At 40.3% G+C, this 26,649-nt stretch overlaps 1 protein-coding gene across 11 annotated transcripts in view; it reads left to right on the top strand.

Moving 5' to 3' along the window:
• PAM (peptidylglycine alpha-amidating monooxygenase) overlaps positions 1–14,193 on the top strand; it is a 265,501-nt gene extending 251,308 nt beyond the window's left edge. For 3 of the 11 annotated variants that reach the window (XM_014466504.2, XM_023749628.1, XM_023749622.1), the window contains 5 exons: positions 2,940–3,039; positions 5,054–5,107; positions 9,659–9,862; positions 12,681–12,737; positions 13,391–13,572. In XM_014466504.2, the coding sequence (XP_014321990.1) occupies positions 2,940–3,039; positions 5,054–5,107; positions 9,659–9,862; positions 12,681–12,737; positions 13,391–13,572 (597 nt within the window). Of the gene's footprint in view, positions 1–2,939; positions 3,040–5,053; positions 5,108–9,658; positions 9,863–12,680; positions 12,738–13,390 lie in introns of all 11 variants that reach the window. The other 8 variants (XM_014466930.2, XM_023749631.1, XM_023749638.1 and 5 more) reach the window with 7 other exon arrangements.
• The last annotated feature ends 12,456 nt before the right edge of the window (positions 14,194–26,649 follow it).

Raw genomic sequence — 26,649 nt, 5'->3', positions numbered from 1 at the left:
ATGTTTTCAACCTCAACATGAACTTGGTGCAACTTCTTAGAGAATTGTTTTACTTAATCTTAAGGAAGTTTCAATATGATTTGTGTTATAGCAAACAAGTTAATGTTACAGAGAACACAGATTCCTTATGAGTATTTAAGGCAGAATAACACATGTTGAGGGCGCAGGTTGTCCTGGGCTTTGTCACCAGGCGGCCCAGAGGCAGCAATATCATGAGTAGGTTCATTTAAAGTTCTCTGCATAGTCCAGAATGTAACCAATTAGCATTGCCTATCTCCATCAAGTCCATGTTTCCTTACTATTTCTGTCTAAAACTGCCTGCTGTAGCTCTGATACCACAAGCTTATCATTCTCAGTTCTTCACTGTATGAACAGGAGCATTATCCCGCCAGTGGGCTTATCAATCAGCATCTGTCCACTTTAGGTTGCTGAGTCCAAGGGGACTAATGAGGCAAATTGCAGTGCTCAGTTCACTTTAGGACAGAATACACGCTTTTTGCAATAGTCTGGATAAATCTATATCCAAATCAATCAATCAATTTGGATCAATCTATATCCAAAGGCAATCAACACTGAATACAGGACTAGCTGCCTCCGAGATGTCACATGAAAACAGAACGACTTGCTATTTCAGAAATCAAAAGGGAAAATCTCATTTTAAATGTGAAGACCTTAGATATTGAATGCTGTGCTGATCCATATACGGTGACTCATTACTTTTACAGTGTTCATTACTTGGTGTTGCAATATCTACCCATTTATATTTATTTTCCTATCTACCAAATTTGCCTGTTTCTTTCAGGCAAATTTGAAAGAAAAACCTTACTCAATTTCTCCTCCTGCTGGGGAGGAGAACCTCAAAAGAAAGAGTTTACAAAGCCTAAGTCAGAAGATCTTTGAATCTCTTAAACTCTGAAATCCAAATGCTTACAACATAATTTTCTCTTTCAAATGATGCAGAACAATAGACTAGTTCTGTAAAAAGCACCTGAGTGCTTCTGATTGCAGTAGTAATATAGATCCCAAGGCCCCACCCCCTGCGCCTCCCCTGAACTCCTCCTGTGGCCCCAAAGTATTTCTAACAGAACCCTTGGCTCCCTGTGTCAGTGTGAGAACCACAGATAGAGGCTTATTGTTATTGTTGCCTTGAACTGATGACATACTGTGTGATTTAGTGATGAATAGTTCACACATCCCCCCTCATCTTCATCCCCCCCCCCATTATAATAGTTTCTACCAGAAAATATGGAGCACTTTACAACCATATGTTTTGCAAAGCCATTTTTTTAAGAACACATTTTGGTATAGAAGAGGAACTGCCTATAATTTGCAAGTCGGTTGCCACCCATTAGCTGAACCCAAAATAAAGATGAACATTTAATGACAGGCTTGCAAGGCAGCATTTTGATTTCTGGCTCTCTGTCCTTCTCATGCACATTTGTCACAGCTCATTTGGTAGCATGAAGGATTGAGCCTTCTTGGCACTGCCGTCTCATTTTTCTTTTCATTGTGACAAATTGTTGCTGAATTTTAAAGCACAATAGTATCTCCAAAGCGTGTATTCTGTCCTAAAGTGAACTGAGCACTGCAATTTGCCTCATTAGTGCCCTTGGACTCAGCAACCTAAAGTGGACAGATGCTGATTGATAAGCCCACTGGCGGGATAATGCTCCTGTTCGTACTCACGGGCCTGTATTTGAGAGCTGTGTCCTCAGGCAGGCCTGGCTGGCCCCAAAGGCAAAAGCACCTCCCACGTCCTGCCAACTGGCAGCCACATGGCACCTTCACAGGCCTCAGCGGGCAGATGGAAATGGCAGCCGCACAGCATTTTAAGGCTGCTCTTCCAGGAACCAGGTGGTGACCCTGGGTCCAACTGCAAGTGTGGTTTTTACAAAGTGCTCCCCTGTCTCCTGTGTCCTGGACTGAGATGGTGACCATTGAAATGGACATATGTCATGAAGAAAGACATAGTGAAACGCCGAGTAGCTAAGTAGATACCAAAGCTGAGAAAGTACTGGAGGTAACACTCAACACTCCTTTGTTGACTGAAGATATTGTAAACACTGGGCTTCAGAGTATAAAACCCTACACTGTTGCCTCTCTCCTGGTATACATTTTAGATCTCACCCTGGCTAGTGTGATTCAGTTTGTTGAGCATCATCCCATGCACCAAAAGGTACTGGTTCAATTCCTGGTCTGGGCAAATGCCCTGGTTTCAGGCTCAATCCCCAGTAGGAGGCTTACAGGAGGCCGCTGATATCTCTCTCTCTCTCTCTCTCTCTCTCTCTCTCTCTCTCTCTCTCTCTCTCTCTTCTTCCCTCCCTCCCTCCCTCCCTCTCCCTCTTCCCTCCTCCTCCTCTCTCTCTCAAAAAATCAGTAAGAACATACTTAAAAAGAAAGAATCTGAATTACTGAATCTTTGAAATGACTTCTCTAATCAGTGATGTATAACTAGTTTTTAAGGCAGCACATGATAATTTGATGGGATAATAGCCAAAATTTAATACCTGGTCTTTTTGACTTGTATAGATTTAAACAGGCAAATTTGGTAGTTAGTAAAATAAATATAAATGGGTAGATATTGCAACACCAAGTAATGAACACTGTAAAAAGAAGTTCTACTTGTAAAGGTTAACTCTTTTAAAGACTAGAAAGTCAGTGGTAAGGGTCTCTTAGTGTTTCCTAATGTATAGAGGTGTGCCTGGCAGAGTCAGTGCCCAGAGAATGAATGAATGACTCTCTTTGGCCTAGAGTTGCTGTGATGGGAATTATTGGTTTTGGTTTTTTGGTGTGGGTTTTTTTGTTTGTTTTGGTTTTTTTTTGTTTTTTTTTTTGGTTTGAGTAATATGCTCATTGTTTTGTTGGGTGGTTTCTTTGCCTGTTTATGGAGAATTCAAGTACGGGCTCGCCACCCTAACGTGTGCTTCTTGTTTGGGCAGCACTTTGACATGCCTCATGATATTGCTGCCTCTGAAGACGGGACTGTGTACGTTGGAGACGCTCACACCAATACCGTGTGGAAGTTCATCACAACTGAAAGTATGGTTTTTACAATATTATGGTGCATATTTTCCCCTCAGTTTTATTGCTTAAAAAAACATGTGAAAAAATGCATTTCTTTCTCTTTTTATTGATAGGAGCGGGAAATCAAGGTATAAGTGGTAGTTGCTAAAATACCTGTTTGGTATTCATTTCAGGAATTAAATTAAATATTTAAGTGGAAAGAGAGGTTTTTTTGCTGGCAGTTATCCCCTCGTTTCCACAGATATTCCACAGGAAATTCTTGATGCCTGAAGTAATGTCTGCTACACTGAAAGCCAGTGTTAATTCCAACTCCTCTCCAGAGGGCGGGAGATGGCTTTGGCAAGGCAGATGGGCTGACTAGTTTCCACACAGGCATCACTTCCCAAGTGACTCTTCAGCTCTCTGTGGCTGCCGAGCAGCTAGGAACGCCAGCATCAGTGTCAGACACACATCATTCCAAATAGGAGGCGCTCTGCGTTTTCCGTTAGGCTTCGGCTTACTCAAAATTCTGCACTGCTGTGTTTTCATATAGCTCAAAGTATGTATGGGACAGAAGGGTTCTTCTATCAGGATCAATCAAGGTAGTATGGAGTGGGGGGTTCTGATTGCAATTTGGACTTTATTTCTAATTCTTAGAAAGCATACTAACCTAGCCTCTGATATCAGCCTAAGAAAACATAAGCTTTCTAAATTAAAGAGCACGGGATGCTTAGTAAGCCACTAACCTCAGTGTCCAGAAATCCTTTTAAAATATGGCAGGGTCTAAACAGTAGGAGAAGATGGAATTAGGGAGAAGAACTGAGAATGATAAGCTTGTGGTATCAGAGCTGCAGCAGGCAGTTTTAGAGAAATAGTAAGGAAACATGGACTTGATGGAGATAGGAAGTGCTAACTAAACAGGGAAAAATGCAAATTATAACAAGGGGAAAAACAAGTTATAACAAAGAAAATAGGTACCATACAGGTCTTGGACCCCAAGTAGGTTTGCTAACTGCTGTCTTGAGAATTATCCTTTGGGTCACCTTTGCTGGTTTTGTAATAAAGGCCCAGTGAGGGCTGAGTGCACAGAGGTGCCCAGGACTGCTCCCCGCTAGCAGCCGCTTCCCATCCCCCTTGCAAGTGCCGCTCCCACCACCTGCCTCCTCAAGAGGAACCAGAAGGTGTGGGCAGACAGGAAAGCAAAGAGATGGATAATTCCCAATTGCGTGTCTGAGCCCAGGTTTTTCAGAATAAAGAAATGAATGAATACCTTTTAAAGTGGAAAAGACTTTCAGAAACCTAGCCAATATCTTCATTCAGCAGGTAGGAATATGCTGCTTGAATTCATTAAGATTCCAGTTTAGGCTCTTCATACCATCCCCATGGTTAGTACTCAAAAGAGATGTATATCTGAGTCACTGGGGAAGGGTTTTGCAAAATACACATGGTCGCACCCCACTTGAGATCAAGAGAAAGAAGAGGAATGATAGTGTGTGCATTTTAGAAAGGTTTCCCAGGTGATACTGATGTATCCCCTGATTGACAAGCACTGCAGTATAGCTTTCAGCTTTGAAACAGAAAAGTTCTCTGCATAGTCCAGAATGTAACCAAATAACAAACCAGGAAAATAGTACCTTTAGGACAATAAGACTGTCATCCAGGGCCAAACGAGTGTCTTTGTATTTGCATGCTCGTGTTTAACTAGTCACATCCACATACGTCAGCTAGAAGACTGATGGACGTGGCAGGACTAGCTACCTCCGAGATGTCACATGAAAACAGAACGACTTGCTATTTCAGAAATCAAAAGGGAAAATCTCATTTTAAATGTGAAGACGTTAGAAATATTATTTCAACTTCCCCTAGAAGATTTTATCCAGGATTCCTAGACCTGGCACCTAATTAGTGATTGGCACTAAACTTTTCTAATATGATAATGAATTTGATGAATTAAGGAAATATTTTCTACTGAGTAAAATTAATATCGAAATTAAGTTTTACATTGTTCTTTTTGGGGATTATGATGCTCTGTCTCTTTGCTGTGTTACAGAAATGGAACATCGGTCAGTTAAGAAGGCTGGCATTGAGGTCCAGGAAACCAAAGGTTGGTCAGGTTCCTCTTTGACTGTGAATCCCAAGGCTATTTGTGTTGAATTATTTTATGGCTCTTGATTGCACTTAAAATATTATCAAGCTAAAAATAGAATCTGTTAAATTATCAATAACTTCTGCTGTGTCCTGAACCTTTAAACCTACACATTGGCATCGCTTTTTCTAATAAATGGAGTAGTAATAATAAGTTCAAATTCACTCATTTCAGGTGATGAAAAGTGATTAAGAAATCTGTTTTTAAAAATGGGCCAGAAACATTCAGGGAGGAAAAAAATAAGTTAGTAACTTACAAGTATGTTAACCTCAGATCAGCAGAAAACTACTGTTCAGTGTACTGGAAAAGGCCTTTTCCTAAGGGGCTCTAACCTAAAGGAGTGGAAAATACCTTTGGTGAGTTAATACTGTAAGAGCCTGAGAAAATTAGCTGCTCCCCAAGTTTCTATCTTAGTAAAATTTAGCCCCCCAGCATTTACTGAAGGCCATCTATGTGTAAGTCACTGTAATAGGTTTTAGGGAAATGAAACTGTGCCTGACTTTAAGAGACTTACACCCTATAAGGAGTGTGTGTGCGTGTGTGTGTATGCGTGTGTGTGCATACATATACATATATACAGATAAGCATAACATTGGTATATATTATCAAGAATGGGTAGATAAGATTAAGCTGCTGGTAAGCAACCACTTGGTTCCTATGGAATCCCTGTCAAGTTATTTTCTCTCTTGTGTAGAATCAGTTTATATTTGTGCATTGTCTACTATCTACAGGGTTTGGGCATCATTGTGTATAGTTAAGAACTCACTAGAGATGCTCCTAATGTTTAAGTAGCAAAATGATTCCATTATTAGTTGCTTTACAAATGCCTCACCTAGATATTCAGACTTAACCCTAGGTTTACTTGTTTTCCTTTCTCATGAAAGCAGGTGGAAAGAGATGAAAAGAAGCAAGAACCAAGAGGGAGTTTAGGGAGTTTATGTAGGCAGATAAGAAAATATAGCCGGCTCAAGGTTGAAAGGGGTAAGATAATATTATAAAATAAATAAGTAGCAATTGTTTGGCATTTGTAGTGATTCTACCTATGTGACACTACTGAGTGGCATTCATACCATACACATATAATGATGAAGTTCCCAGGACCCTGTTTTTTATCATTATATATAGAATTATTGATAAGTTCTGTTTGCTCTGGAATAAAGATATGTTGGGAATGATTTTAATAATAGCTATCATCTATGGAGCACAAACAATGGGCTATACAGAATTATCAAGTTTAATCCTTACACCAACAATGTGATCATTGCAATATCTCCATTTTAAATATTAGGAAGTGAAGATAAGAATTACTACTATGATAGTAAGTGGCAAAACTCGGTTTTGACTAAAGTCTGTTTGGCACCAAAGCCTGGGCTCTTAACCACTAGTTCTGTACCACTGAGGAGAGATGAATACTACCAATTGACTCAAATTCTTCCAAGAACTATAGGTTAGAGAGGGTTGTAGATTACTCTGAATCCTCTGGTATTTCAAAGTGGCCTCAAACCATCTCTGTTTAAATAGATCACACACACACACACACACACACACACACACACACACACTAGATCAGCCGTGGGCAAACTACGGCCCGTGGGCCGGATCCGGCCCGTTTGAAATGAATAAAACTAAAAAAAAAAAAAAAAAAAAAAAAAAGACCATACCCTTTTATGTAATGATGTTTACTTTGAATTTATATTAGTTCACACAAACACTCCATCCATGCTTTTGTTCCGGCCCTCCGGTCCAGTTTAAGAACCCATTGTGGCCCTCGAGTCAAAAAGTTTGCCCACCCCTGCACTAGATCATACTGGTTGGACTGTTGAGAACAGCCCAACAACACTGACCAGCGAGGGGTGAACTGTGCTCATCCCTGTAGTTCATTTTGTGTCTCCTCAGTGTGCCCACTGAGTCATTGGTGGGAAAACCTCCCAGTCCGTGGCAGAATGCAGCAGTTCAAATAGTAAATTTTATTGAAGTGTCTTGTCATGACGGGCTCATTTTAATAGTTAGGAATATCCAAACTCAAATGAAGTTGTTCTTTTCTTTTTTGAACCCATATGATATTCATTAAACCTTTTTTTTAAAATATTACTTTCTTATTTCAAAAAGGAATATAAATCATGCTAGATCTCCAGAGTTTGTCTTTTACCAAAATCCAGAAGCTAAACTTAAACCACTCCTTACAAAAGAGAGGGAGAAACACCATCCCAAACTTACTAGACTTGTTCATACATGTTAATTGTAAATTTCCAAATTCGAGTCACCTTTGATGACACTCATCCCAACGGTGGATGTTCACATAGCAGAGTTTCAAAACCAGTGTTGTGTTCTCAGGGAGTTGCGGGGACGAAAGTATTTGTGATGATAGGAAACTCAGGAAAGGAATTTAAATTTTCAACTAAAGTTACCAGGGATAAAAGAGATATGCCAATATCCCACCAAAAGCATAGTCTTTACCCCTCCTCCACTTCGCAATAAAAGATGATGACACTCAATGCCCCAGAAGGGGTGAGGAATTTCAGAAGTGCAATGAATGTATCTTACATTTTAGCAAGTTTATTGCCTCATTCTCAGCACACTTTCTATGAATGCTAAACTGATTATTTTAGGCTATCACTTACTTTATCCATAATGTAGCCCAGTCCTAGTCCTGCCTTATGAAAGAACCTAGATATGAGCTGATATAGCCTCACCTTAGGTGTAGGTGTAGGTGTAGGTACCCATACTTAATGATAGGTAGAAATTGCTAAGTAATTTCTGTTTATAGCCACCTTCAAAAAGAAAGAAACCTTTCTTCCAAGACAACAAATTCTTGATTGCCAACCTATAACTTTGGCCTATATTTTTTTTAAATCCTGTTGTCTGTTTTATGTATTTTCCTGCTTCAATATAGAATAAGCTTGAATATTGAACATCTTGTATACCTCTTCTACAGTAATACGAAGGCAAAACAGTGGTTAGGAAGAGTACAAGTCACATTTATATTCCTCGTGGAAACTGAGACGTAGAAAGGTTAAATTTGAACCATCTAGATTTATGAACCAATCCCTTTCCTTCTCTCCACTGAAGTTTCGAGAGCCACTTCATTTGACAAAAGAAAAGAAATAATGGTCTCCTCTTAACCATAGTGCAGGGAAGAAAATGAGGACTATGACAGGCCATCTGTAAGACAGTGATAATAATAGTGCCTACTCATAGGCTTGGTGTGATGATTAAATGAGAACCATGCCTGATACAGCTTTAAGTGCTCAATAGGTATCAATGAGACATGAAGGAGGCTGGCTCAGAACACTGAAGCAAAAGGCTGGGACCTGCCATTGGTCTATTTCATAACTTGTGTTTACAGTGTCTTAAGAAATTTGAGAAATGCTTCCTTGGAAAAGTGTCCAGTTATCTACCAAGCTGTGTCTACATATATTAAACGTTAACCAAAGATTTTCCTGACAATGTTAAACCACCTATCCCTGCCATTTTATCAGAATGTCCATACGGCCATATGATTCATTCTGTATCACAGGTTAGAAGGGCATCGCAAGAAATTGAAGTTCCTGAAACTGTGGACATTTTGGCAAGCATGGTTATAGCTTCTAGACTTCGCACAGTAGGGTTTTTATACCAATGTACATCTGTGCCTCTTGAGGGCAAGTGTCTCAAGGCTCATGTCACATTTAAATCACATTATTAAGATCCCTGCATCAGTTTACAGAGTGTTATTGTATCAATTTCCCAAATAGTACTTTAGGTCTGATATCTACCTAAAACCTGCCAATATCACAGAATGATTGTATGTTCTTTTCATCAACCTCAAAAGGATATACAGTGCATATGTGTGCACTTACAGTTTGCTGGGAACTGTAAAAAAGACCCTGAAAAGGACACACCTCCTCTTTCCAGGTTTTAATCCTAGAATAAATGCATGCATACAATGTACGAATCATTCATTGAACATGAAGGAGATTCGTAAAGATACAAGGACACAAAATCTTATTAAGCAACTTCTTTATGGTAACATTTGTACCCAGCGGCTTTACAAAGGAGGTATATTACATCACAGTTTCACAGATGAGGTCGCGAAGGCCCAGATCATTTAAGTAACTTGCCCAAAGTTACACAGCTTGTTAGTTGCACAGGCACCAGGAATCAGAGGCCGGATACTCTTGACTCCAGCCTGCACACCAATTCCATCCCTTACACCATGCTGCCTGTTCATTTTATCTTTGAAAAGATGCAAAAGGAGGTTATATTTTTTTTGTGGAATTACAGCTAAGAGGAAATAAAACATAGAACAACAGCAAAACAAAACAATTTAAAGGTGAAAAACCATTCAGTGGTTACTAATCATAATACATGCTGCCAGCTTCATAGATTCAGACACTGAAGCATGAACCCGCTTGCACTGGACTCAGCAAGTTCTTTGCGAGCAGTTGTTGATTTGCCTGGGTAGGGGCAGTGGGAGGGTTTTGGAATCTTTGGGTCAGTTGAATATTGTGAACTCTTCTCTCCCTGAAGAATCCGAGGCAGTTGTTGAAACCAAAATGGAGAACAAACCCGCCTCCTCAGAATTGCAGAAGATACAAGAGAAACAGAAACTGATCAAAGAGCCAGACTCCGGAGTGCCTGTTGTTCTCATTACCACCCTTCTGGTTATTCCGGTGGCTGTCCTGCTGGCCATTGCCATGTTTATTCGGTGGAAAAAATCAAGGGCCTTTGGAGGCAAGTAAAATGAGCCCCTTGAACTTGGAGCCTACTTTTCAAAGTGTTTGGCCTTATTCTCAAAGTTCCATTGTGATTTTTTTTCAGTGGTGTTTTTTAAAGTGTTCTCTGCCTTTTTTGATGTTACTGTCTATGTTCCAAATATTGTCTATAGTTAGTATCACAGTAGAAAATGTATCTAGAGCCTCAGAAATTTGGATATTTGGACGGTTAGGTTAAAATGTAACCTTTAATATTGCTTTTTAGCAACTGGCTTACGCCCAATTGATGTCTCCGGATAGCTAAGTGCAGTCAGGGTAAATGAGCTGCAGGGTCAGGACAGAGGAGAGCCCTGCTGTTAGAAATAGGCTCAGTTCTCAAAATAGCGGGGCCGGTTACTTGGGAGTTGTATTACTCCCCACCCGCTGGTCCTGGCTCTTGCTCTTCGCTCCTTGACCTTGGGCAAGTTACTTAATCTCTCTTGGCCACAGTTTCCTCATTTGTAAAGTTGGAATAAAAGACTCACTCAGGTTGTATGAGGATTAAATGAAATAATGTACAGAAAGCATTTATCTCAGTACCTGGAACCTAGTAAGTGCTTATTAAAGAATAATCATGGGTAATAAAGTAATGAAAGTCATAAGTCAAAAAAGATACTTGTCTTAAACCTCAGCTATCTCAGGAAACCAACTATTTCTATAACAAACCATCTGGTAGTTTTTAAATAGTCATAAAATAGACCATCAGTCCACCTTTCCTGACCATACGAGGCAGGTTCCAAAACTGGAGTCAGCATTTTATCAAATTATTATCATAGTACAGAACCCAGGAGCTGAGTTCCTTTTAGGACATCCACACAAACAAACAATGCAGCCTGTGATTCTCGTGTCTCAGAAGTAGTCCCTTGGCTGGGTCCCAGGCCTAAGACAAGAATCTACAGCTCCATCTGGGAAGGAGTCCGTGGATCGGGGTGGGAGGCAGCATTTGATCAAGAGACAGCATCTGACTGTATTCCAGGCCAGAGCGGCCATGGCAGGAATTCAGTGCCCACAGCAAAGCCCTGACACAGAAACAAAACACAGAGGATTCAATTTAGTAGGTGGCGAAAGGGAGTCTTTCTAGGACTTTCTTTTACTTTTCATAGGCAATCAGTAAAGCCCTACACAAAAACAGTTAACTCTTCCCCAAAAACACTTCTGTTGAGCCCCTGTTGTGGGTAGGGAACTCAGTCAGCAGGGGCAAAGATAAAGAAACTTAGTCGTTGTGTTCATGGAGTTAGGTGGTAGCTTCAAAAGAACAAGAATCTGGCTAAGTGTACTTGTTTATTGGTGTATCCTCAGGACAAATAACAGTTCCTAGCACTAGGCTTCCATACATACTTGTTGGAAGAAATAAATGGAGGTTACAGACTAGATGACACACAAAAGAGAGATGACATTTTAAAAAAAAAGATGACACACAAAATTGATTAGCAAGGTGGTAAGTGCAGTGATCATTACCAGGAGTACCGGGTGCATGTGGGGACTGGGCAGGTATTGGTAAGCAAACTACACTGGATGAAGGAATGCCAGAGAGTGAAGAAAGTGGCCTCCCCTGCCACGGCACTGTTACAGAATGCTGAGTCTGCACACGCATGTGGGGAAGGCAGACACCCAGGTTGAACCACAGGAAATTATTGTGCAATCACATTTTCTGTAGGAAAATTGCAGTTTTAATTGCACATTTAATTCTAAAAGGGAACCAACTTCACATTTTCTCAACATTGGTCTTGATCGATCTTATCCACTCTATGAGGGTTTTAGAAACCCTCATAAAGGACCCCGTTCATTCAGCATACCCTTGTGTATCAGCTCCATATCAGACACTGTAGTAGGCCCAGGGGGTGGAAAACCAGCTAAGGGCTGTCCTGCACCCTTGTAGAACTTACAGTCCAATGTGTTGGCTTTCTAACAGTCATATTAGATTCTTCTTCCATTCTTCCCTATTCCGTTCCCCGTCCACTATGCTACCTCTCCTCTTATCTGCCTGCTAGCTTTCTTTACAATGCTGCCTCCATTCCTGGCTAGAGATTTCGTAGGAGAGCCGCAAGCCCCGCTTCCCTGGCACCACTCTTAAGGAGGTGGAAGCCAAGGTACAGAGTGCAGGGAGGTACAGAGAAACAGAAAAATGAAGACCAGCTGGCATTCTGCCTCCCCAGAAAGGAAGAAAGTTGATCTTTCATGGAGATGGGCAGCCCCATGGGGAACACTTGGGTCACCTCATCTGATTGAAAATGCTCAGGGTTCCAGGTCCTTTGCTTTTCATATAAAGGGGAAATGATGTACATGGGCCCCACGCTCTCTCAGGCAGGACGTGTACTGTTCTTCAAGAAAAGACTAAAGCCTAAGACAAATATTTCTAAATTGTAATAATGAAAACTTCCCGATTTTTACAAACTACTGGCAATTTAATTTTGTCCCCATGGAAAGTAATATTTATTGAGCACTTATTGTATACTTACCGGCCACTGTTCTACGTATATTACGTGCAGGGTGCCTCTAATCTTTACAGGGGGGTAGAGAGTGTCATTGATCCCTCTTTCCTCAGAGGAGAAAACTGAAGTTCAGAGAAGTAGTCTATTGAGATTGCACAGCCTGTGAGAGAGCAGGCAGGCATCGAACCCAGCTGTGGCCCTCTGTGCATCACAATACTGTATTACCTTTTCCCCTTTGGAATTGCATACAGGCCAGAGCCAGACTTTGTTAATTATTTATGAATTCCTGAATTTATACTGAAAGTTGAGCCCATGGATTGAGGAGGGTGATCGGGGCTCCTTTTGAAATGTGCCATCTTTTTCTAGCAGATTCTGAACATAAACTCGAGTCAAGTTCAGGAAGAGTGCTGGGAAAACTTAGAGGTATGCCCGTGACCTTTTAAAATCCTTCACATTTGGTTCAAAGTCAGCAAGCTCATGTCTTTTAAAGAGCAAGGAGATAATTTGTATTTCCTCTCTGGAAATGAAACCCCTGTGCAGCATGGCATCCCCCAGCATCGAACCGGAATGCAAACGATAAACCAGTGTGTGGCTCTGGCAGTGAATTTCCCAGTCTCCTTTTCCACCTTGCCATTCTGTATTATCTAATGATCCCTTGCCTTTTATCGGGCTTCGTCTTCAGTAAATTTTCTGTCACTCCTGTGGGCACGTCAGTGCCTGTCATCTGAAGATGACCTTTTCATAAGCTCACTGAGATGCAGAGCTGCTTGTGGGACGCCAGTTCCCCAGAGCCTAGAAAGTGCAGGAGGTGAAAAGTGAATCTGAAACAATCCTGCAGAAACACATGCCCGCGGGGAGCTTTGTTTTTTCCTTCTGTATTTCAATAAATGTGTGTAGTGCCCATCTGACTTTGTAGGATACATGTCTCTGTATGTCAATCTTTTTTTGTTTCTCTTTTGCTGATATCTACCCTTCCCCATCCCCAACTTCCAGCTGTACCATGTAAGACTATACAAGGAAACTGAGAGTCATTTGTGTGACCTTCATCTCAATTCTGTGTTGTTTGCTTTCTTCAGGGAAGGGAAGTGGAGGCTTAAACCTTGGAAATTTCTTTGCGAGCCGTAAAGGTTACAGTCGCAAAGGGTTTGACCGCCTAAGCACCGAGGGCAGTGACCAAGAGAAAGATGAAGATGACGGCAGTGAATCGGAAGAGGAGTATTCGGCACCGCTGCCCCCACCCGCCCCTCCCTCCTCCTGAGCGCCCGGCTTTGGTCTGGTTGAGGAGATGTACCAAGAATGCCCGATTCTTTTCCCTTTCGCACGTTAGAGTTTTGTGTGTTTAATTGTAAACTGTACAAGTCTGTGTGGGACTGTACACATTTTATTTACTTCATTTGGGTTTAGTTGGCCTCTGTTTCTAGTTGAGGAGTTTCCTACAAGTACATAACAGTGCCATGGTCTTTCTATATGGGCATAGACTAGAGAAACAGCCCTCTTCTTCCATCACACTACTAATTTATGATGGAAGGCTTGCTCATTTACATTTCTGAGACTTTTCTGTAGATGTAAATAAGCCCACTCTGCTTGAACACAGTATTTTCCCAATAGCGCTTCCATTGCCAATGTCTTTCTTTGGTGCCTTTCCTGTTCAGCATTCTCAGCCTGATGACAAAGCTGCTAAATCTCCTATTTTTTTAAAATCACTAGCATTATATTGCAACAAGGGAAAGAAAAAAGTCTCTATTTAAATTCTTTTTTTAAATTTTCTTCTTCAGTTGGTGTGTTTTTGGGATGTCTTATTTTTAGATGGTTCCACTGTTAGAACACTATTTTCAGAATCTGAATGTAACTTGTGTAATAAAGTGTTTTCAGAGCATTAGCTGTCAGAGTGTATTTTGCAATGTTTGCATATTTCAGAGTTTTATATACAACTTTTGTATAAATTACACAATCCACAGATATCGTGAAACCTTCTCAATGTCTTCAGCCCAAAGAAATGTATTAAAATGAAAAAGATATTTTGTTATGTAGCCAATATAAACTAAAAACCAGCCTAACCATTTACATACATGTGGAAAACCAGGCTCTCTCTTAAAATTCAAAGAGAGCTTTTGCCTGTTTACCAACCAGAAAGTCAATACTTTAATAAAAGGTGATCAGCGCTAAGAGGAAAACTGCATCTCAAATTACATAGGCGCATGAATCCATCAGTGTAGGTTACTAATAGTTTTCTTTAAAAAAAATTTACTCAAATTCCCATGTATTCGTAGTAATATTCCTCTGTTAAAGTGACTACAAATTAATTTTAAGAACATGTTTTTCATGTTCCAACAATGCAATTTAGTAAGAAGCTGATGATTGTTCTTTTCAGAAAATCAGACTCTTGAACTTGTTAATTCAGGCATTATAGTAGTTGGGATATTAGTGATTTAATTGACTAGACAGTGATTTTCAACCGTTTTCATCTTACGGCACACATAAGTTAATTACTAAAATTATGTGGCATAACAAAAAATAGACGTTTTGCCCATCTGACAAAAAGGTAGGTATAATTTTTATTCATTCACACCAGACAGCTATTGTGTTGGCTATCATCAGTTTTTTATTTGGCAACCTGAGGGAAAAGAGCTCAGTGCCCCGAGTCAGGAGTCCGGTAGTGCATGTTTTAAAAATGCTTGCGGGCACACTGGTGGCACACTGTTTGAAAATTGCTGGACTAGACTAATCATGAAGACAATTCACACTACTTTGTAAAATATGTAATAACTCTCACCTATATTCTATAGAAAATCTAACTTAACATAGATTTATTTTTCTTCATAATTGACGCCAACGAGGATCTGATTGAAATTATCACTTGCCAAATGTTTACTTCCCCTTATTAAAATTTAACTTGGGTGCCTTCCCCAAGTAGACACTTCCTTTTTTTAAATTCCTGTGATCGTTCTTCTCAAAAGAACACATTTGTCCTCGCTGACCGCTCATTTATGCCCTTCACCACATCAGTAGTAATTACAGTGATGAATTTCTAATTCTGTCCTTTCGCCTTCATTAGCGGGCATTCTTCTGTGAAAGCCTGAGAGTCTTGCCGACTCTCAGCCCAAGCAGCATCTACTCAACAGCATAGAATGTTCCCCTCATTTTATTTGCAGCATGCTCCCCAAACTCATGGAACAAATATGGTCAAATACCGTTTATTTTCCCAGCTAATTGCTCAAGTCTTTACCTTTCTTATTGGCAGAAAGTCCATTACCAGCCTTTCAATGGTGGGTTTCCCCACCTTTCCTTCTCTTGGAGTTGCCAAAAAAATTCCAGATCACAGAAGGTGAATGTGGGGCATGGAATCAGCAGGTTTGCAGACACCACAAACGCGTATTCCAGTTCAGTCTGTCCACACTGCAGTTGCACTTGCTGCCTCTCTATATCACTGTTGAAGATTGTTCTGGAAACTACCCCAAGAAAGTTGTTGCTCCCCTGCTGCCTGGAGAGTGCCTCAGTCCAGATCGCCCTCCCAGAGCCCTGTCCTTGGCCTCTGAGGGCCAAAGTGTTTAGTGCTGGGCACGTAGGTCACACACAGCCACCTTCTTGGGGGCTGATCGGCCCAGGAGTGCTGGGTCAGGGCTGATTCCCATACCTGTGCCTCAAAGACACAGAACCATCACCTGCCTTCCCTCCCTATAATTCACCCTGGAGATCAGTTTTTCCTCTTAAACCCTCAAATCTCACAGAGTTCCATTAGCCCTTCTTCTTCCTCCCTCCTCCTACCTCCTTCCTCCCTCCCCCCCCTTCTCCCTCCCCCTCCCCCTCCTCCTCCTCCTGAATACAACATCAGATCTACCCTGGACAAAATTTTAAGTATACAATATGGTATTGATACCTTAGGCACACCATTGCATGGCAGATTTCTAGAACTTATTCATCTTGCATAACAAACTTTATACCTGTTGAATAGCAAACCCCCCCCCTCCATTTTCCCTCCTTTTGTAAGTGAAATCATGTTGAATTTGTCCTGTGAATGGCTTACTTCACTTAGCATAATGTACTCCAGGTTCATTTATATTGTCTTATATGGCAGGACTTTATTCTTTTTTAAAGACTGAATAGTATTCCACTATATGTTTACCAAAGGCCCAGTGCATGAATTTGTGCACAGGTGGGTGCCTGCCGGCCCAGCCCCAATCGGGGCAGATCAGGGCCAGACCTGTTGGGAGGAGGAGACGGCAGGTTGGCCAGCCGGCCCACCCTGATCAGGGCCCAGTCAGGGCCAGACCCGCTGGGGGAAGGGGCCAAGGGCAATTGGCTGGCAGGCCTCACCCCCGATTGGGGTGGGAGGGCCAATTGGGGGTGGAGCTGACCATGGGGAGGGGCTGTGGGCGATGGGCTGGCCGGCCGCACCCCTGAATGGGTTTGGGGGGCTGATCAGGGCTCAGCAGCTGGGGGAGGGGCCGTGGGAGGTTGGCCAGCCAGCCCTACCCCCGATTGGTGTGGGGGGGGGCGATCGGAGGCAGAACTTGCTGGGGGGAGGGACTGCGGGTCAATCGGGGTGGTGGGGGCTCATTGGGGGTGGGGCTGGCAAGGGGGAGGGGCTGCAGGAGGTTGGCCAGTAGGCTCTGCCCCCTATTGGGGTTGGGGGGCTGATCAGGGGTAGGGCCGGCCAGAGGGGCTGTAGGCCGATTGGGGTGGGGCCAGCCGGGGGGGAGGGCTGCAGGGGGGTTGGCTGGCCGCCCCCTCCCCCATCGGGCCAGTTCGCTGGCCACAGAGGGCGTCATAGCGAACGGTCGTTCTGGTCATTATGGCATCGCGGTCCCTGGCTTTTTATATATATAGATACCACATTTTCTTTATCCCTTTATCAGCCAAGGGACTTTTTTTTGTTTCCACTTCTTGGCTGTAATGAATAGTCCATCAGCCCTTCCTGAACAGAGACTGTGGCTGGCTGTTAGCCCTCCAACCCTTTCTAAGAGTGTCCCTGTTGAGTCTTAAGTGTTCCAAATAGTCCTAGCCAGGGAAGTTTCCTTCCATGATTCAAAGGTGATTTCTGACCTGTTTGTCATTAGTAAGCACTTCTGAATATCTAACAAGCAAAAAATTCGAAGCCCTGGGGATACAGTGCTGAAAGGCAATATCCCAGCTTTACTGGAATTTACATTCTAGTGGTGTGTACATTATTTTTCTTTCTTTTTTTTGTCTTAGAGAAAAACAAATGCAATCCCTGAGTGGGTACCCCATAACATACATTAATGAACTTTTAAAAAAATATTTTTTATTGATTTTAGAGTGGAAAGGAGAGAGAGATAGAAACATCAATGATGAGAGAGATACATAGATATATAGGGGTTGGCAAGAGTATGGTTATAGTTGTAATACAAATAAAATAATACAGTAATTAATAAATAATAGAAGAATAAACTGTTTCGTGTATTCACAACTGTAAATCTACTTTTGCCTAGTAAAAGTTTTAAAAAGTCCTTTATCGAACAAGACAAAGAAAATAAATTATACTTTGAATATATGGACTAACTTAAAGTAGTCCAAATTGTTAGGAAATAGGGTATTATTCTTTAGATATATTGGATTAAAGACCTTTATCAGATATTTGATTTTCAAATGTTTTACCCCAGCATGTGGGTTATCTTTTGATTCTCTCAACCTTGTTTTTCAAAGGAAAGTTTTTCATTTTTGATGAAGTAAGTTTATTCTATTTACCAACAGCCATAAGATTCACAGAAATCTTTAAGAATTTCAGTGAGGCCCTGAACTTTCCGTTGCAATTTATAACAGAGGTGAACACCAAGGAGTCTTCATTACCCAGAAGCCTGCTTACCTCTCAGGATCATCTCACCCCTAACAAACCCCCCACCACCTGCACTCCAAGAAGAACACAAATTAAATTTCCTTCTGAAATGGCCATGCCCTAACTGCCCTCCTTGCTTCTAAACATGTTTCCAGCTGCCTAGACAGAATTCCCCAATCAAAACATTAATCTCACTGAGTTGTATTTGTGTAAAAGAGAGAGAGAGAGAGAGAGAGAGAGAGAGAGAGAGAGAAAGAGAGAGAGAGGAGAGAGAGAGGAGAGAGAGATTTATTGGCTCACTTACTCATAAAAATTCTAGAGTAAAGAGGAGCAAGGGACACAAGGGACACAAAGGATAATGTCAGCTCTCTCCCTCTCCCAAAGCTGTTTTCCTCCATGTTGGTTTCATTCTCTAAAATGTTCTATGTGATATGAAAGATGCCTTTGGTAGGTGTCTGCAAATTTGGGATTCCCCTACTTCTCTACACATCTATATCAAACCCCCCAAAGGATTCAGACACACAGGAACAACTGCTTTCTTTTTCAGAAATGACAGTGGATTTGTAAAGATTTGCCCACTAGCCCATCTTGCAGTTCACTCTCTCAGTAGTGAGGTAAGTTTTCCTTGGACCCTCTAAGAAAAATTTCCCTCACAGGCATCACATGGTCATTTCTGAACTAATCCTTAGTGACAGGAATGGGATTATTTTAGACTACTCAGATCTATGCAGGAAGTTTGGGTGGGATTAACTTTTCCTCAATTTCATGGCTCCACAAGAGAAGTGCTTGACTTGTAAACAAAATTTGGATAGGAAGGACAGATAGAAGAAAATGGTTGCTGAGTAGGCAACCAGCAATCCACTACGGGCTGGCTACAGTCCCTGTTAAGAGAATAAAATTCATTTATCAATAGATACCTGCTAAGCTCCCAAACCTCAAATAGCTCACTATCTAAAGGAGAAAGAAAGCATAAATTCATTGTGTTAAATTCAGTATTAGAAGCAGAGCCAGGCACCTGACAAAGTTTGGATGAAGAATCATTGAAGGTAAATGTTAAAGTCCAAGGAGGCATTAGATAGAAAAAAAATTAAATAGAAGTTGTTGGAACAGGAAATTTCTCTTTGCATAGCTCTCTAATAGTTAGCTTTTTTAATCACCCAAAGCCTTTCTGAAAACCAAATATTGCATAGTTTTCTCAATACGTGGTTGATACTCTTCCAATAAGAATATAATTCCAGAGTAACAACACGAATCTAATGAAAGTTCCAAAAAGCAAAGGTTCTGTGTGACAGTTGAAAGTATACTCTGAAACAAAGGCTGAATATATCGCATTAGTACCTTAGTTACTGGGCTAACAAAAGCCTGAAGTCCAGATCCAAGTTTAGAAAGCATTTTACTGTTACTTTCACATTTGTATATGTAAATATTTAAACTTTCTTTTCCGTAAAATACTGTTTCATTATTTAGATAGAACACCTATGTGCGGTATAAGTAACTAAGTTGATGATAGATCAATAGATGACTGACTGGTTAGACAGACTGACGGTCATAGCAGGAAGGAGTGGAAAAGAGATGGAGGGAAGGAGAGATGAAAGAGCCATCCACATCATGGATTCCTCATAAAAATTTCTTCAGGGTAGCTATTACCAGTGCAGGGTATGGCTGACATCTGGTGGTAAAACTCAGTAAAAAATGTGTGTGGATTTGTGCCCTCATTCAAGAGGTACTATTCAGTGAATTATGGCTCTGTTTTCAAGAAGAGTAATTTAAAATGCTTCTAGTCATGCAATTTTTATGTCTGCATCATGCCAAGCATCCGGACACTTGAAAATATCTGGAATGTCAGGTCTCACACAGATACTGACAGTATCTATATCTTCTTTGCTAAGAGTCAGTATTCTCTAACCAGAGACCAAAAAATCATGAAATTGTCTGCCTGTTTTTTACACGAGCACTTACAGAGGCAAAAATAACATGTCATTCAAAATCATTTGCATATTTTGTTAATCTCGTGCCATTTTAAGAAATAAGGGTATATTAAAATTAGGTTCAGCTTTTTAAAAATATATTTTATTGATTTTTTCCAGAGAGGAAGAAAGAGGGATAGAGACTCAGAAACATCGATGAGAGAGAAACATCGATCAGCTGCCTCCTGTACAGCCCCTACTGGGGATGTGCCCGCAACCAAGGTACATGCCCTTGACTGGAATCGAACCTGGGATCCTTCAGTCCACAGGCTGACGCTCTATCCACTGAGCCAAACCAGTTAGGGCAGGTTCAGCTTTTTTTTTAAAAAAGGAAGAAAAGTTGGGTGAATATTGTTGGACAGAATGGAGGTGGAAGCTCAGTGAGCAGCCCAGCGGCAACCACCATGTGCAAGTGACTCTCTGTCCATGTGGGGCAGGTGGGTATCCTGACTACCATGCCTGCTGGGAACTGTATGGTCTTGAACATGGAAATCAGCCAGATGGTAAAATGCAGAGGGGAGAGATGTGAAGGTAGCTACGGGAAGAGTTGAATTTGTGTGAGGGAAGAACAGAAAACATTGGGCTTTCTGGTTCTTTCCTGCCCTCAATGACTACTGTCTTCTCCAATTACACATGACCTTCCAGTCATTGACCATAGTGGGAATAAAACTCTACCACTAGAGCCAAACACAGCTTCCTCCTCAGAGAGAACAGAAATGGCATATTGCTTCAGCAAAGCCCTGTATCCCAATGACCTAGATAATTTAGGTATCTTAGTAAAATTATGTACAATGTTAGGACTTTTAGGTACATTGACAGGAATTCAAAGGGAAGTTCATAACTAAAGGTTAATAACTCCAACTTTGTGAGGTGGAATAAAAGAAAGATGTTCCAAAGAAATCCTGATTCTTATTCTGGAAAAAAGAAATTCTCCTCTCTGCAGTTTTCAAATTGCAAATTGAGGTTAAAATAGAAAAGTGATATTGGAACAACCTCAGAAATTCTATATAAATTGCATTGGATTGTGAATTCCTTAGCAAAGCCAAAGTACTACGTGATTGCAAAATAATAAGTTACTAATGTTTTGCCTCTTTCAGTTTCCACTGACAAATGAGAACGAGATTCTTGAAAACGTGCCTGCATTATTTGTAGTCCCTTAAACGTGGTGTTAGCATCAGCTATATCCATCAAACCGAGGGGAGGGGAGGAATGCTCTGCTGCCATCATTCATAAAGCTGGGAAACCTGCTTCAGCATCTGTTTGCTCTGCCAGGTAATATAAATAATGCCCTAGATTATGTTTAATCAATCACCGGATGCTCTGGATCGCTGCCTCAGCAAGGAGGAACAAGAAGTGTGGCAGGTCAACGGCAAGTGCAGATCTCTGCAGCAGAGAATGCCTTGGCCGCCCCAAAGGGACACAGATTAATTCAAGTTTTATTTTGGAAAGTCTGAATTGTGCATAAATGAATGCTGATTTCCCATTTCCTGAACTCCAGACACATATCCAAATGTCTACTCCACAGATCCACTTGAATGTATTAAAAAAATCTCAAAAATCAACACGTTCGAAACTAAACTCTTTTCTTCAAACCTGCTCCTCCTAGTCTTCCTCATCTCAGTTAGCATCAATTCCATCCTTCCCGTTAAGTAAGCCTAAAAAGTTTAGTCATGGTAAAAGACCTGTACTCAGAAAACTACAGGACAGTGAAAAGAGATAGAAGCCCTGACCAGTTTGGCCCAGTGGATAGAGCGTCAGCCTGCAGACCGAAGAGTCCCAGGTTCGATTCCAGTCAAGGGCATGTACCTTGGTTGCAGGCACATCCCCAGTAAAGGGTGTGCAGGAGGCAGCTGATTGATGTTTCTCTCTCATTGATGTTTCTAACTCTCTATCCCTCTCCCTTCCTCTCTGTGAAAAATCAATAAAATATATTTTTTTAAAAAAGAAAAAAGAGATAGAGGAAGACATAAACAAATGGAAGAATACAGTAGGTCCTCGGGTTACGTTGAAGATCCGTTTCTAGTTTCTAGGCGCGACATAAAGCAATTTTCGCTGTAAGTCGGAACCCACCTACATAAGCACCTACATCACTCACATGGAGCACATGCACAGCAGTAATGAAGTGAAACAGTAAAAAAAAAAATTAAAAGAAAGATAACAATTCCTGACCTTTACTTGTGGTAAATAAATAATAAAAAACATAAAGCACATATGTACATACGTTGAAATGACAGAACTTTTTTTATATATAAATAAATGGGAAATGGCAACATAACCACAAAACGACATACGTCGAGTCTGACGTAACCTGAGGACTGTCTGTATATGTGTTCATGGATTGATAGAATCAACATCATTAAAATGTCCATACTACCCAAAGCAATCTATAGATTCAATGCAATCTCCATTAAAATACCAATGGCAAGTTTCACAGTCCTAGAACAAACCCTCCAAAATTTCATATAGAATAAAAAAAGGCCCCAAATAGCTGCAGCAATCCCGAGAAAGAAAAAAGTTGGAGGGATCACAGTAATAGATATCAAGCTATATTACAAAGCCACTGTTCTCAAAACTGCCTGGTACTGGCACAAGAACAGACATATGGACCAATGGAAAAGAACAGAGAACCCAGAAATCGACCCAAGCCATTATGCTTAATTAATATTTGACGAAGGAGGCAAGAGCATACAATGGAGTCAAGACAGTCTCTGCAATAAATAGTGATGAGAAAATTGGACAGATAGATTTTTAAAAATGAAACTAGAACACCAACTTATACCATACATAAAAATAAACTCAAAATGGATAAAGGACTTAAACGTAAGATGGGAAACCATAAAAATCTTAGAAGAATCCATAGACAGCAAAATATCAGACATATGTCGTAGCAATATCTTTATTGATACAGGTCCTAGGACAATGAAACAAATGGGACTACATCAAAATAAAAAGCTTCTGCACAGCAAAAGAAACCATTAACAAAACAACAAGAAAGCCCACTGCATGGGAGAACATATTTGCCAATGTTATCTCCCATAAGGGTTTAATCTCCAAAATTTACAGGGAACTCATACAATTTAACAAAAAAAAAAAATAGATAAACAATCCAATCAAAAAATGGGCAAAGGTCCTAAATAGACACTTTTTGAAAGAGGAGATACAGAAGGCCAAGAGACATATACACACATGCTGAAAGTCACTAATCATCCGAGAGCTGGAAATCAAAATGACAATGAGGTACCATCTCACACCTGTCAGAATGGCTATCATCAACAAACCAACAAACAAGTGCTGGCAAGGATGTGCAGAAAAAGGAACCCTCGTGCACTGCTAGTGGGAATGCAGACTGGTGCAGCCACTGTGGAAAACAGTATGGAGTTTCCTCAAAAAATTAAAAGTGGAACTTCTATTTGACCCAGTAATTCCACTTCTAGGAATATATCCCAAGAAATCAGAAACACCAATGAGAAAGGATATAGGCACCCCTATGTTCATAGCAGCACAATTTACAATAACTAAGATTTGGAAACAGCCTAAGTGCCCATCAGCAGATGAGTGGATTAGAAAACTGTGGTACATCTACACAATGGAATACTACGCTGCTGTAAAAAAGAAGGAACTTTTACCATTTGCAACAGCATGGATGGAGAGCATTATGCTAAGCGAAATAAGCCAGTAGGAGAAAGATAAATATCACATGATCTCACTCATTTGTGGAATATAAGGAACAACAAACTGATGAACAAAAATAGAGTCAAAGACATAGAAGTATCAAACAGCCTGTCCAACCTAAGAGGGAAGGCAAGGGGGTGGGGGGAGTAAAAGATCAACCAAAGGACTTATATGCATGCATATGAGCATAATCAATGGACACAGACAGCAGGGAGCTGAGGGCATGTGCTCGAGGATGGGAGCGGCCGAGGAGAGATCAATGGGGGGCAAAGGAGAATATCTTAATAAAGAATTTAAATTTAAAAAGTTTTAAATTAGCCTGAAAAGCTTAGTCATCATTACTTTTTTTTTTAAATCCTGCACCTGTCAGCAAATTCTGTTTCATCTAGCTTCAAAATATAACAGATACTAACCGTCTTACCACCTCCATTGCTACCAATGCCATCATCATCTAGCACCTGAATTATTGCAACACCCTCCTAATTAGTCCTCCACTGCTCTTTTTCAGTCCATTCTCATTCCAGCTTCCAGAGGGATTATCCCAATTTTCACAATGGTTGTCGCAGTTCTGATTTGTTATGGTTCTGGCAGAGGTTGCATTCCTCTATGGATACAAATTCTGGTTAAACCCTCTTCCATAACCCATCTCTCACTGGGCATTTCCTCTTTTTGACCCTTTAGGTGTACAGATTTCTGGCTATTGCTGGTTACCAGATGTTCCACCATCCTTTGTGAGCTCCATTAATCCTCCTTTTAAACAGTTCTTTATCTTCAGTTGAAATCATTTTAGGTGTTTCATCTCCTTACCAGGACCCTTAGAAATGCAGCCATTAATTATATTAATTGCTTCTTTTTTTTTTTTTACATGAAACCAACCTTGCATTTGAGATCCACTCAATTTGGTTAAACTGCATATTGTTATAGGTTGTTAGATTCAGTTTGCTAATTTCTTTTCAGGCCTTTGTATTTATGTTCATGAGAGAATGACCTGTTATTTTCCTTCCTCGTTCTGTCCTTTTCAGATTTTGATAACAAGATGATGCCGCCCTCATGCCAAGATTTCAGAGTCTTCCTTCAGTTTCTACACTCTGAAAAAATGTATGTAAGATAAAAAGTACGTATTCCTTAAATTTTATTATGTTTGGTAAAATCATCTCACTTATTATTTCTTCTTGAACCACTTTTGCAGGTTAAATCTTCTCCAAAATGTATCCATTTTGTTAGTTTCAAACTTACTGGGGAAAGTTGTAATATCCCTTTTAAACATCCTCATTTATACATAATTCTGTCCCTTTTACATCACAATATTGTTTATTTTTAAATTCTCTAGGTTTATTTTTTTATTAGGCTTACTATATTTGTCTCTATTAGTATTTTCAAAGAAGCAATGTTTGGCTTAGTTATTCTTCATATTATATGTTTATCTCCTATTTCATTAATTTTTGTTATCTTTTTTTATTTTAAACCTTCTATTTTCTTTATGTTTATTCACTTGTTCTTTTTACACATTAAATTGGATGCTTAGATTAATACTTTTTAAATTTGTTTTCCAATATAAGGCCCAATTCTTTTAAACCTCTAGTAAAATAGTTACAACTTTCTACACAGTCCAAAAATAAGAGGAACGGAAACATGCTTTTTAAGGCTTAAGGTAGGGATCCCAACAAGATGCCTGTGTAAAGGCTATAAATGACATTTTAAGATTGGATATAAGTAAAGAAATATATTTAAAAATGCTGGTCACTATTTCACTACCCAACGGGGATGTAAACTCCAGGAGGGCAGGGACTTTTGTTTCTCACTGATACACCCTCAGTGCCAGAACAGTACCTGAAACATGGTAGGCATTTAATACATATCTTTTTTTTTAGTGTATTAAATGAATCTGACAGGTAAATATGTAGTAAGTTTACTTTTATAAATCTTAGTGAATTAAATTATTTTAGATAGCACTATTAGAAAATTTCACAATTGATATGTTAATCATGATATCTAAAAACTTTTCAAACCAGGCAATTATGCTCATTCAGAATGTACTTCTCCTTCATTTTAGCTCAGCATTTCCATTTCCTTCTATATCATGTTAAGTTTTAAGTGTTCATAGTAATACCACAAGGTGGCACACAAAACCTCATAAAAACATTTCTGGATTGTTTTTTGTCAAAATTTTACTGTATATTCATCCTATCAAAAACCTCCTTAAATCCAGGTAAGAGAGACCCCACTCTGGACCCTTTGCTTGAGGACTAGATTCTGCCTGCTGGAGTCTATGTCCTTCCCTGTAGGGTGAGACCACAGGGCCTAGAGACATGGCCCTTCTCCTCTGGACAGCTTTTCCGGTCAGTTCCAGGAAGGTGGATAGACAGCTGGAGAGCATATTCTTAGGCTGGGCTGGTCAAGGAGCATGTAGAAGCTGGGATGGGTTTTCCTTGGGAGAGGATGAAGTTGGGACAAAAAGGCTCTCTGAGACCAGCTCTCCCTGCTTTGCCACTCATTAATACAAGGCTTGAAGAGCCCAAGAATTCTGGAAACCTTAGGAAGGCATATTTGCCAAGGATAGGAATAGTTAATTAGCTAGATTTATCACTCTAAAAAGTCAGGTATATGGTATGTGGACCTGTATTTTCACTCTTGACAGAGCCCGGCAACCATTAGAGACAAGACTATGTGTATATATATAATCTGTGCATTTGCTTACTAAAAATCTGTATTTGGAACTTCTACATTAGAATACTGGGATTTCAGTAATAAAATTAGCTTTTTATTTGAATAGCTTGTATTGACTATTTATTAGGAAAATAACTTTCATCATATATGGCCTCTAACAGAATTTGTAAAGTGTACAATTCAATGAATTTTATTATTTTCAGAGTCATGCAGCCACCACCACTAACTTTAGAAC

Source organism: Myotis lucifugus, unplaced genomic scaffold, assembly GCF_000147115.1.
Source record: "Myotis lucifugus unplaced genomic scaffold, Myoluc2.0 scaffold_0, whole genome shotgun sequence".
Lineage (NCBI taxonomy): Eukaryota > Metazoa > Chordata > Mammalia > Chiroptera > Vespertilionidae > Myotis > Myotis lucifugus.
The sequence above is the reverse complement of the archived record's forward strand: the minus strand, read 5'-3'. Positions and strand labels throughout refer to the sequence as shown.